General features: G+C 39.8%; 1 protein-coding gene across 9 annotated transcripts in view; it reads right to left on the reverse strand.

The window, feature by feature from the left end:
• Nucleotides 1–12,811, reverse strand: part of ndrg4 (NDRG family member 4) — a 68,249-nt gene continuing 55,438 nt past the window's right edge. For 8 of the 9 annotated variants that reach the window (XM_047597174.1, XM_047597172.1, XM_047597171.1 and 5 more), the window contains 6 exons: nt 11,976–12,027; nt 9,418–9,465; nt 7,954–7,989; nt 7,226–7,277; nt 7,053–7,091; nt 1–4,384 (listed from right to left, as the gene is read on the reverse strand). In XM_047597174.1, coding sequence (XP_047453130.1) covers nt 4,230–4,384; nt 7,053–7,091; nt 7,226–7,277; nt 7,954–7,989; nt 9,418–9,465; nt 11,976–12,027 — 382 coding nt within the window. In that variant the 3' untranslated portion in view covers nt 1–4,229. The remainder of the gene's footprint in view (nt 4,385–7,052; nt 7,092–7,225; nt 7,278–7,953; nt 7,990–9,417; nt 9,466–11,975; nt 12,028–12,811) is intronic. The other variant, XM_047597169.1, reaches the window with a different exon arrangement.

The raw sequence follows: 12,811 nt of genomic DNA on the forward strand, positions 1-12,811 counted from the left end.
TTGAGATCTAAGTCTTTATTTCTTACTCGTTACTTGATCAGTACATGGACAGAGACAGCTTACTTTGTATATGTATTTATATATATATATTTTAACTTTACATTACACATCTGAATGACAACGACGCAGGTTAAGAGTCCGTCTACTGTTTGTGAAAAGAAACAAGCTGAGAGGGAAGACTCCCCACAAAGTGAAACCATCCAGGTGAGTGAAAACAACTTATTGCTTAATACAAATCAATCAGAAATGGCAGTAAGAAGAAGAAGAAGAAGAGTAGTAGTAACATATGAACCAATATCATCATAGTTAGATGAGGTTACACCCTACGTTTCCTATAAAAAAACAAAAAAACAAAACAATACTCCAAGGGAAGAGGATCAGAAACATGTTTTGTCACATTACAGTAGGATTAGAGTGTTTGGTTTGGGTAACCTGCTCTTTAAATAAAAAGTATCTACAAGTGCAAGGAGGACTAAGGTCTATGCCAAACGGATCCGGCAGGCTTCTTCTTTCAACACTTTTATTTTTAGACCTTGAAAAAGGAAGGAGGGTGGGGGGAGGCAGGGTTAAATGTGGGGAGTGCAAACCATAGTGAGGGGGAGTTCTGAGAGGATGACGATACTGTACAGCACTTCAAAAAGGGACAAGATACATTCAGGAGCCCCCCCGTCCCATCCCCATCCCCGTCTTCCCACTGGCTAAGCCAAAGAGAAACCAAAGAGTAGGTGGCAGAAAAACAGAAACACTGATGGACCGATGATGTAGAACAGCAGAGGTGTCAAACTATAAACTACAAATAACAACAGCTCCAGGTGTTTCTCTTTTTTTCAGTGCAAAGATGTGCATCATGGAATGAACTATATTTTAGGAACATTCTTGTTATTTACGCAACTCTGATAAGAACAGTGCAACCGCTCATGGACTAATTAGGGATCTAATCAGGTTCTTTTATTGAAAATTTGCAGTTAATGTAATTTTTTCCACTTCCAGGGGTCAGGCCCTATTTTTGACACCCCTGCTCCAAACATTTACAAACCTGTTTAGTTAATTCATCTCTGCAGCCACAGTCTTTTCCTTTAACATTCATCCAGTCTCTCTCTCTCTCTCTCTGTGTTTTGATTCCTTCTCTTCTTCCCTCGCTCTTTCTTTCACCGTCGCTCTCTAGGGCCCCCTGGTGCTCAGGGACTAGAACACTACCACAACGTCTTAAACAGTGACTGCAGCTGATAGCCCTTTAGGGTGCGACTGGGTTTGCCTGTGAGAGCCGGGGCACTTTTATTATTATTATTATTATTTTTTTGGGGGGATAGGTTGTTTTTTTTTTAAACTTTTTTTTAGGTGGCTGGGGTTTGCCCTACATTCCGAACTTGGAGCCCAAATGGCGCCAAAAAAGCCCCGTCCCTTACAGGCCGCCCTCAGGGAAGCGCACACCTCAGCGATTGGAAGTACGCCCCTTCTGACAAGGGGACCAGAAAGGGTTTGGTCTGTAGAACTGAAGGCAGAACGATGACCATGAATAAGATTTCAAATAAAATATGAACAAAAATAGCAGGGGGCCCTATCTCGCATCACGGCGCTCCAGGATTACAGGCGACAACAGGACACAGCTTCTCTAGTCTAAACCTATATGTATATCTATCTACACAGTATATACGCACTGGTGAGAGTATGGTTATACACAGCACAACAAAACGGTCCGTGCATTTTTTTTAAATTTTTTTTGCAGTTCAAGTTTGATTTTAAAACCAGAACCAGGATGTTAAAATCAAATAACAACTCCAATCTCTTTTTTAAACACACATGTATGAAGGAATAAAAGGTAAATTTGCCTCAGATTTTTTCCTTTTTTTGTTCTTTAAATTGAGTCTGAAAACCAAACTTGAAGCACCAAAAAAGTACACGGACCCAAATAACACCTACTATGTTCCCTTCTTGTGTTTAGTTCCATTACAAAACTCAGCCCACACAGCTTTCCTTTCAGTACATGTACGAACATATATGCGTGTATATATATATGCAAGTGTGTGTGTGTGCATGGTTGTACATCATTTTGTGCTTAGCTTTGGTATATCCACAGAGAAGGGCTGAGTGCTGTAAGGGAAGTTTCTTTGGTGCCGAATGTAGACTGTAGAAAAAAAATATGGATGACAGGAGTCCCCACTTCCTCCCACTGGTGGTTTGCTCTGCTCTACCTCCATCAGTTACAAAGAAATGTTGGATTATACAGTGCACTTATTTTATAGTGCACTGCAGTTCCACTGAGCAGTTGTCACTGGTAACTGTCAATCATGATGATGTCACATCCTTCAACTAAAACACTTAAACTAACATCAGCATTATATTAACTAATAAACATGAACAGAAGCCATCTTAAAAAAATATATTTGATGCGTACTCTAGTGTTTTAGTTTGGTCCAAGTCCCGCCCACTAACATAACATGGGCGGAGCTTATGACCTATACCGCAACCAGCCACCAGGGGGAGCTCCTCATGCTTTGGCTTCACTTTTAAAGGAGATTTCATGGCATCCACTTTTTATACAGTCTACGGTGCCGACCCCGAAAGAGAAGTCTGTCGTCGGGTCAGCCTGGTCCTGCCTCATATCCACCCCTCCAACACCCCTTCTATCCCCCTTTAGTCTGGTTTGGTTTGGGTCAGAGCGATGATTGTCACGTTAGATACCACAAAGAGATGACTAAAGGCCAGAAACCACATCCATGCACTGGAGCTAGCGAGGCTCTATTTGACTAGCCACACATGTAAGGTGCTAGTAGTGAAGAATGCCCTAATACTAGAAGCTACTCACAAACTAGAATGCCCTAAAGTTACATTCACATTTGCATGCATATCAGTAAATGCATATTCTATCGTGGATTGTCTTCAAAATGTGAGATAACACGCGTCTTAAAACTGCACTCGGCAACATTGCACCAATTTGGCTCCAGATACCGGTAGTACGGGACGATCTGGACTCCCAGAACCATTTATATCATCATGTGAAGCAGATAAACAACCTTTTAAGTGCCATATGGGAGACGTTTGGTTTGGATTTGTGCCTTTCTCGTGCTTTAACAGAGATGTGAAATGTAAAAAAGGTATATTTCTTTATCGTGTAGCCCTCAGTGTTCATGTGAAATGTGTACAAACATTTAGCACGACACTGTTGGGCTCATATTTGTACATTTTCCGCAGTAATTTTTTAAGCAGTTCAATGTTAACTGCTGTTGCCGTCTTTCTGTTAATCATTTTAGTTTCCAGATTGTCTTCTTGCGCAAAAACACAGATTAATCACTTTGGCCGTAAAGTAATAAAAATTAAATTGAGATCTCGATATGACCTCTGACCCAACTTTAATTTCTTGTTTGTTGTTACTTCAGCCTCAGATTGTCTTCACAAATAATAAAAACAAAAAAAAGGTTTACCAAAGCAGGCTCAGAACCGTCTCAGGATACACCTCTATGCCGACGACGTCGCTCTTTTGTTTTCTGATTGGTAAAATAGTTGGGTACAAAAGAAATGAACCAAGTGCAGCTTTAAAAATCATGCAGGACGTTATTCTAGCTACGCCAAAAACAGCGAACAAATCCTCTCTAAGCTCTACGGGTACACTCGGCTACGATTGGCTGTGTTCTGCTGTCAGTCAAATCCTGGACACGCCCACTCTGATGCACTCTGAGGGAAGAGGATGTTTACATCACACACTGAGAGAGATATACTCACAATCAGTCACACACAAAAAATAAAAATAATCATGTTGAACACTTCTTCTCTAGGGCACCCCCTCTATCCACCACTTTCTCATATTGTCGAGTAGATTCTTCGTGCATTTAGTTTTCTCACGCTTTTTTCTTTGGGGGGCGGGGGGAGGGAGGGTATTCAAAAAGGGTGCAGGCAAAGAATGAGGAGACACTTAGCAAACACAAGAATGACACTTCAAGAAGAAAAAACATTAGCTTAAATCGTTACGTGTTGAGGGCGATGTTGGGGGTTAAGGTGGACGTCGGGGAGCTTTAGTAGCAATATATATGGTATCTTACAATGGAGGTGGAAAGAGGAACATGGCCGACAAAGGGGTCTGGAGGAGATAGATAAAGAAAGAGAGAACTGCCCCCACCGCCTCATTTGACATTTCACCTTCTGTTCAGCCCCTTTTTTCCCTGTCCTCATCTCCTCTCTCCATCTCCTCCGCCCCCTCCCTTCCCTTTCATTTCTCCTTCTTCTGTGGCTGCTCAGCAGGACACCTCCATGGTCTGGGTGACCGTCCCGACTCCCTCGGTGCTGTCGGAGTGGGTGCAGGCCCGGGAGCGTGAGCCGTCCATGGAGCTGGCGCTGGTCAGGGAGGCCGTCCTGGAGCGAGCCAGACGGGTCATGCTGGCGGAGGGCACTGGGAGGAAGAGGAGGAGTCGCAGGGGAGAGGACAGATGGGTGGGTGTAAGGACGAAAAAAGAAATTTGCATTATATTTTATTTGAAAAAAAAAAAAAAAAAACTACTAAAATGTCTCCATTAGTTGGGGAGATGAAGGGATTACATGCTAATTAACTGTTTGTAGCTGATTGGCTAATAGAGGGTATGCACGTGATGTCAAAGCAAGCAAAGTCTCCGTGGTTACGGTGGCAAAAAAATGACAGTTGAACATGGAGATTGGCAGCATTAGTTTGAATCATAGCATTTAAATTGTAAAATTAAAAAAAGATGTGGAAGAGCTGTTGTGTGATTGACTGAACCAACAGATCTAAAAAGCAGTCAGAGATATATTTTATATTTTTACAGATATCTGCCAAAGAAAAGAGAAGTAAACGTATCACTGCATTAGAAGAAACAACAGGAATCCAGACACAGAAACCTGGTGTCAGGTAATATTAATTTATGCTGTATTTATTGATGAAGTCAAACCTTAAGTTACGTTCTGGAGGCTGTAAGATAAGTTTGTGGATGTTGTGGTTTTGGCGTAGTTACGGCCGACAGTAACTTTTTCAGTTCCAACAATAAATAACAATAAAACAATAAAGTGAATATTTGTGATCACTCCTCATCATCCTTTTGACGCTACAGTATTGTGTGGCTAACGTTACTTCTCAGTAAAGCTCTTAGCGTTAGCATATTTTATTTAGCTACATTTATTTAACTGAAATGACATAAAACTAACTGAAACTAACTCCAAATCCATGCTAGTTCATATGTATCATTGTCGGGTCCAATTAACGTTAATTTGATCTGATAATCCATATTTTTTCAGGTGTCGTTGTATTTACTGATACATTTCATCGTGTATTTGCCACTCAGGGGGCGTGGCCTCGGGCGGCAGTGACGTCAATACATACCCTCTATAGAACAGCTGTGAATGGTTGGGAGTTGTTAATATGAGCTGTTAATGAGTCCACACAGAGACACATCGTCAGCACCATGCACTCAAAAAGACTCGCTGAGGGAATAATGAATTATTATGGAATCATTAATTGTAGGAACTGAACAGAACAAGTGAGCTGAAAGCGTTTCGTCGATTGCTGATAAAACATTAGTTATGTTTCAGACTAACTATCCATGTGAAGGTACGAGTTAACTGGACTTTAAGCTGCATTGATTTATTTTTGCTCTTTCAGGAAAGCTAAAAAAAAAGGAAGTCGTGGACATATATATGTAGATGCAGCATTGACTGTGGCAGGGGGCGTGGCTAAAGCGCCGCCATCTTGGTCCAGTGCCATCAGACGCAGTGGTGCATGTAAACCAACAAAGGAAAGAGGAACTCCACAAATCTAAATTATTTTCCAAATGGTTTCAACAATTTGTTAAAAATGTCACACATGTAGCTATGATACAGGGTGCTCAGATTTTTAAAAATGTTGGTTTTACTACCTAAATCCCGCTCAGGGTCACGGACCCACTGTTAAAGACCTGTGCTTTAAATAAAGACACACCTGAACATTTTTCGGGGTTCCTTTCATTCTATTTATTTATTTATTATATCTGTCTCCATATATCTATCATGTCTGTAGTTGATATGACTTTAATTGTGTGGACAAATCATTCCTCTATAAAGGTCAGGAGCGAGTGGCACTGAACCAAGATGGCCGCCGTGTGGGCACATCCCTCCAATGAACCTGTATGTCCTTATATCTCTGTTTTGGTCTCCACCACCTCCTCAGGTTGAAAAGTGGTGGTATTTTCACCAGCTGTTTGCTAATTTAATTTGTTTACCATTTGTTGTTGGGTTGATTGGAGGTTTTTATTTGTTTCAGCTGAAAACGACGTCGCTCTGCTGGAAAGGTTCACTCCTCGTACTAAGATCGGTCTGATCAGAAGTGACCAGTTTAAAGCTTCCAAATCTGAGCTTTGTCTCTAAAATAAAGAAGAACTTAACGTCCATTAGAGACAGCAGCTGCTACAATATTCTCCTGACCACATGGTGGCGCTGCAGCTGATTTACAGACAAACGGAGATCAGATCTCCAGTGCTGGCTGGGGACGCATGTGGAGACACATTTTAATTCATTAACACCACGTTATAAATCTCTATTTACCTGATTGTTAATCCAAAAATAATAATATCAGTGCAGCTTTAATGAGCTTAATCAAAGGAATAAAGCTGTATGTTCCAGCTTTACATCGGATCTTGAAAACAAGTTTAAGAGATGATGTTGAATCTGAAACTCTGACGCATTCTTCCACGGTAAGTTCATGACAAGGTGACTTGTTGTGATCTCAGTCTGTGAGGCTTTGCTCCAAGCTAGCTGAACGCCATGCAAAGAGCAATACTGGAGATGCAATGGCAAAGGAATGGGAGGAGGAGGGGGAGGGGGGGGGAGAAGGGGAAGTTAGAGCATTTTTCCACTGGAGGAAAAATTCATCATTAATAAAACAAAGATGGGGGGGGGTTAAATGTCCCGGGTAACAAAAGAAATGCCAGAAATGAGAGCAAACGTAAAAGAATAATAATCATCACAGCCCAAACTATTGTATTTAAACATGAATTCAAAAGAATTTAAAAATGCCAAAGTCATCGAACAGGGCAGCAATAAGAGGTCAGAGGTGAACGGGGAGGAGGAGGAAGTACCTGGCCCTCCACTCAACCTCCGATCCTTCACATAAGCGACTGAGAGAACGGGGCAAGGAAGACAGAGGGCAAGGTTAACACAGCTCATGTCCCTCTGCATCATCTTCATCATCCACTTTTATCTTTTCATAATAAATGACATCCACGTGGAAATCACACCAGCTGGTACTTACTGTAGCCCATCCCCTGCAGGAAGTACTTGAAGGCTTCGGTCAGTTTTCCCGGCTGAAAAATGATGAACAGGTCAGAGTTGGACAGGGTCACATGTCCGTGATGCATTCATGGTCTGTCTGGGTTAGCTGTATTACCGTGTTTCCTCTAATAGTGGCCGGTGTTCAATTAATTATGGTTTACACGAACAAATTAAGAAAAAAATAACCGTGTGTTGCGTCACTGTGGATGCGCTAGTGTTTGTTAACGTCTCAATTACAGACGTAGCAACAACAAGTGCAAACACATCAAACACATGACATTAGCTACAAACACTGTCGAAACAACATGTTTGATGCCACCAGTTTTCTTTGCGATCCGATATGAGTAAAATTCAGGACGGTATCGGCGATATAACTCGTTACTTAGTGTAAATACGCCCTAATTCAGGGGTCTTTTTTAATTTCCCCCCACAAATTTAAATCTCTTTAAATACACATTAACATGAGTCCAACATATTTTAGCAAAGGAATAAGGGATAGCTTAATATTTTAATGCAAAATGATAAAAATAATGTATATTTATAAATAGCACGATGCTGAGTTTACATGAACACATGTTGAAGACCTCTGATCTAAACCTTAAAAAAATTAGCGTATACTAAAGACCTCCCTCCAGTAATTTGCGGGTGTTCTGGGCCCCGGCCTCTATTAGAGGAACTACGGTAGTTCATACTTCATTTGAGTGTTACCTGTGTGAGCTGAGGAAGTCCACCAGAGTCGGCCATCTGCCATGAGAGGAACGAGAGAGAGCAGCCATTAAACTAATTATCAAAGCTCTTTGTGGTCATTTTGTGACTTTTTCGTGGTTTTGTGTCTTTTTTTTTTATACATATTGTTCATTTTGTATGTTTTTATTGTGGCTTTGTGGTCAGGACTTACTTACATGGACACGTATTCAGCGCCGACAGAGATGAACAATAAGTAAATGTGTATGTGTATATTTACACAGAGAAGACAGGAAGTAAATTATAACACTTAATAAATTGTTAGATATTTATTTTGCATTTTAATTGTTATTTGCTACAACTATGTATCCTTGTATAATAGTCTTATATATTTTAAAGTCTAATATATTTGCATTTTCTATTATTTCTTCATCAACATTTATTTTCAAAATAAAGTTTTCATTCATTCATTCATTCATTTACTTTGTGGTGCTGAGGCATGTTTTATGTTTCATTTTGGGTGATTTTGTTAATTTTCTGTCAATTCAAAGTCACTTTGTGTTTCTTTATAGTGTTTTGTGCGTCCCTGGAGATGTTTTGTGTCTCTTCTTGGCAGTTTTGACCAGTTTCATTTGGTTTTGTCAATTTTTTTATTTTTTTTTTTTTTTTTTAATATACTGATAATTTTTTTCTGGTAATTTTGTGTCTTTTTTAATGTGGCTTTGTGTGTTATTGTAGACACTTTGTGCCTCTGTAGATAGTTTGTGTTTCTTTGGAGTTGTTTTGGGTAATTTAGTTTTTTTTTTCTGTCACTTTGTGATCATTTGGTGTCAATTCAGAGTCATTGTTTTTGTTTATTTGTGAGTGTTTTGTGTATTTTTTGGACATATTGTTCATTTTGTTTCTTATTGTAGTAATGTTGTGCCTTTTTTTAGTGACATTTTGTGCCGCTGGGGCATGTTTTGTGTTTCTTTAAAGTAATTTTGGGTGATTTTGTTCATGTTCTGTCACTTTGTGGTCATCTGATGTCATTTCCTGTTAATTTTTGGTAACTTTGTGTCTCTTTTCTGGCAATTCTTCGCCTGTTTGCGGTGGCGTTGTGTCTCTCTAGATGATTTGTCTCTTTGGAGACAATTTGTGTACATTAATGTTTTGTTTGCATTTCTTTGTGTTTATTTAGTGTTCATTTGTATTTGTTGCAAGTTGTTTTGTGGCCATTTTGTGTCTCTTTGTGGTTGTCGTGTGTTTCTGTGATTGGTTGTATGCTAGTGTGGGATTTTGCCGTCTGTTATTTAGCTTCATTTGCAGCTCGTAAAAATATAACTTAAAATAAAACGAAATTCAAACCTTTAAATTTTACGTTAAAAATTGAATGTTTTTGTTTTGTTTCTGCCTCTAAATGATTCTCAATTTTTTTCATTATTATTATTATTTATTTAAATCACGAAGCGCTAGATGTGTGTCTGTAGATGAGATAAACACAGTTACCTTTAGGAAGGTGGTGTTGGTTGGGTCCAGTTTAGAGTTGCACTCGACCTTAAAAGACAAAAACAGACGATTGAGGTGAATGAGCCACAAAAGGTTCATTGATAAAAGCCGCGTTGAACCTTTACATTTTCATGAGGCAAGATTGAACATTCACAACTATGCAGATGATATTCAATTATATATAACATTGCTATATATCAGTCTTGACTCTCTAACCTCTTTCCTGGTGTCAAAAAACTGTGGATGCAAATTAAATTATTAAAACTGAACGAAGACAAGACATAAATATTAAAAGGAACTCAATGCTCTGCTAGTTTTAGTTTACAATTAGACTCAAACAATAACGATGAGATGATGACACAGATTTGAACAACTCTATAAATGCCTGTATTGCAGAGCTACTAAAAACATTTGTCCCAGCTGAGATGGAAGAGTGACAATTTACAGAAGAAAACACACGAATGCTCCAACAGTATAAACCCTGGTGGTTCTTTGGCTCCATCTAGTGGGCACAGGGTGATACTACAGATAAAAAAACAAAACATCGTGCCAGTATATTTATAACCGCTTAGACCTTCACAACAATGTGCCTTAAGTGAGTAATTTCCTTGGGGAGTTATGATGCGTGTAGGCGTGCAATCAGTTCAACAACACTGCGTCCTGTAGCAGTAGTATTTTGTTGACCTTTTATTCCCTTTTAAGAGGTAAAAACCCAATGTAGAGTCAACCTGTTCCGTAGAACTTCTAAAAACTCTAAGTCCAGCTCTAGTCCACGGGTTTCTGAATGAGTTCAGTGGCATCTGTGTGCATGATATCACTGTGATCAGGGTCCGTTCTATCTGAGGACATTTTAAGTGAGAGTAAGTACGTCCCGAATGCACAGAGACACAGAGGGAGGCAGAACCAGGAAGCAAAAAATAAAAAAAAACACTCACTAACCAAACATGAAGTCGCTGCAGAGAAGGCAGGGTATTCAAAAAAACACAACTCCAAATAAAACAGGTAAGGATGAGAACACAGGAGGTGTATGTAGACACATGGGAGGAGTTAACGAGACACAGGTGAAACTAACGAGGCCAGAGACACACAAGGAAAAACTAATCAACCAATCAGAGAGAAGAAAAGGAAGTCAGACAAGAATGAACCAAACGGGGTCACAGTCAAAAGACCAAACCGACCAAACAGTTTCTCCTTTAGTTTATCACTAATTAATCAGAGATACTAACAGACACAGTGATGCTGACGCTGGGAATCCGTCCTCTCAGCTGAATTAATGTCGGATCTTTTTAGGCGATTTTAACCTCCCAGCACGAAACAGCTTCAGAAGTCTTAGTTGTTGGTGAATTGAGGAGAGTGTTTTGATTTGACTGATGACTTCTGTGATGTGCAGATCTATTAAAAGTATTCATTTAATTGGATTTTTAATCTGTAAGTGTTAAACCGTCAACGTGTGCAGCACATGCGTGGAATGGGCTGCGTGAATAAATATCATTTAACCTGAGTGCATGTGTAGCAGCATATATTAGTCTGACTGACCCAAATACTGCAGTGTGCTGCAGAGATGACTCACTCAGCCGCAGTGAGCGCACACACACACACACACACACACATGTAACGCAAGAGATCATCACACACAACCAGAACCCGTTTTCATCCCTGCTGCATTTAATCTGGAATCCTCCACACGTATTTTATTTCACTGCCCAGACATGATGAACAAAAGCAGCTCAGATGCACGTCGGGAGTTAACGAGTTCAGATGCATGTTCACAACAGAATGAGATGCAGGTCTCTGGACACGTCCACATCTCCACATCTCTCTGCACTGAGGAATGCGCCGCCGCCGCCTCAGCTGCTCACATCAGCGGATATGAAATATTAACGTGACCTCCATCTGTCGCTTCCAATCAAAACAACCTCCGTTAGCGTCGCTCGCTTCCATCCTCCCTCTGTTCCACATTCCTTCTTTCCAAGAGGTTTCATAACAACACACCCCCCCATCCCCATCCCTTCCTCCTCGTCCTCCTCGTCCTTCATCTGAAAGAAGGAGCGATTTGATTTAAATTTGTGCAGATTAACCGGCGCAGAAGGGAAACATATCTGGGCCACTTCAAACTGAGACACGGCGGCGAGGCCATCTGTCCCCCGGAGACCGGACACACCTCTGGTGTCTTAGACAGACGCTGACAGACAGACGGACGGACACGGAGGGAGGACAGAGTCTCTGGAGGGTTGGACCAGGCCTTTTGCCGGCATGACCTGCTTCTGGTTTCAGCTAAACGAGGACAAGACTCACGCTGGGTTTACAAGCCAAGAACAAAACAGTTGTTGACGGGAGGACGAGGGCGAAATCTAATATTTATTAGTTAAAGGAGGACGAGTTTGTTCTTGGTTTATAAAATAACGACATGTTTGTTGACGCCATCACATCCATCTGCTTCACCTGCCAATGCCCTGACTCTGCTGTTGTTGTAGATTTTTATACATTATGCATCTTGCAGATTAATTAATAATTCAGCGCAGGAGTTTTCAGAGAAGGGAAGACGACATTGAACTCACCACTCCCTCCTCAGCGGGGGCGTTGTCTCCCACAACCAGCATGACAGGACACCTGCAGACGTGGTGAAGATTTTAAATTTTAAATGAATCTGTGAATTATTATTCACATCGACCTTCAGATACGAACACACGGTTCAGAGTCTCTCTTAGGTCTTCAAGTTCAATTTATTTTACCACAGACAAAAAAGTAAATAATCGTTTAAAAACAAACATTAAAAAAAAAAGATTGGTGCAAATAAAAATACAGAAGGAATTTTGCGTATTTTTTGGAGTTTGGTTCCACTGATCCACTAACAAAGGTCGTGCTTTTTATTACAAGACAAATGTCTAAAACAAGGAGACTTTCTTAATTTTTTTTTTTTTACCACATTCTCTGTTATTTGATGTTGAGAACTGACAAGAATTTAGTTCTGATCTTAGAAACAATAAACAAAATAAATATAATTTGTATTTGTGTCTCTTGAAATATTTCATGGTAATACTGGAGATTTTAAATAATGGTGTTTGATTCTTGATTATTCAGAGTTAAAAGAAGACGAAATGAATGTTTTTGAGCTAATATTTGAAATTTTTAGGGGTTTCTGACAACTTTTTTCCAACTCTGCATGTTTAAAAATTAATAGAATTTAAAAGAAATGCATTTAATTGCTTTGCATTTCAACAGTTCAAATTTTATTTTATTTTTTTTATTTATAACTGTCCTCCACCGATTTTTGTTTAGTTTTTTTATTTTATTTTATGTGGAACTGACCTCCTGTGACCAAGTAATTTCCCTTGTGGCTAAATAAAGTCTAATCTAAGTCTAAATCTAATATAAAAGAATAAAAATAAAAGCA

This window comes from Mugil cephalus, chromosome 10 (assembly GCF_022458985.1).
Source record: "Mugil cephalus isolate CIBA_MC_2020 chromosome 10, CIBA_Mcephalus_1.1, whole genome shotgun sequence".
Lineage (NCBI taxonomy): Eukaryota > Metazoa > Chordata > Actinopteri > Mugiliformes > Mugilidae > Mugil > Mugil cephalus.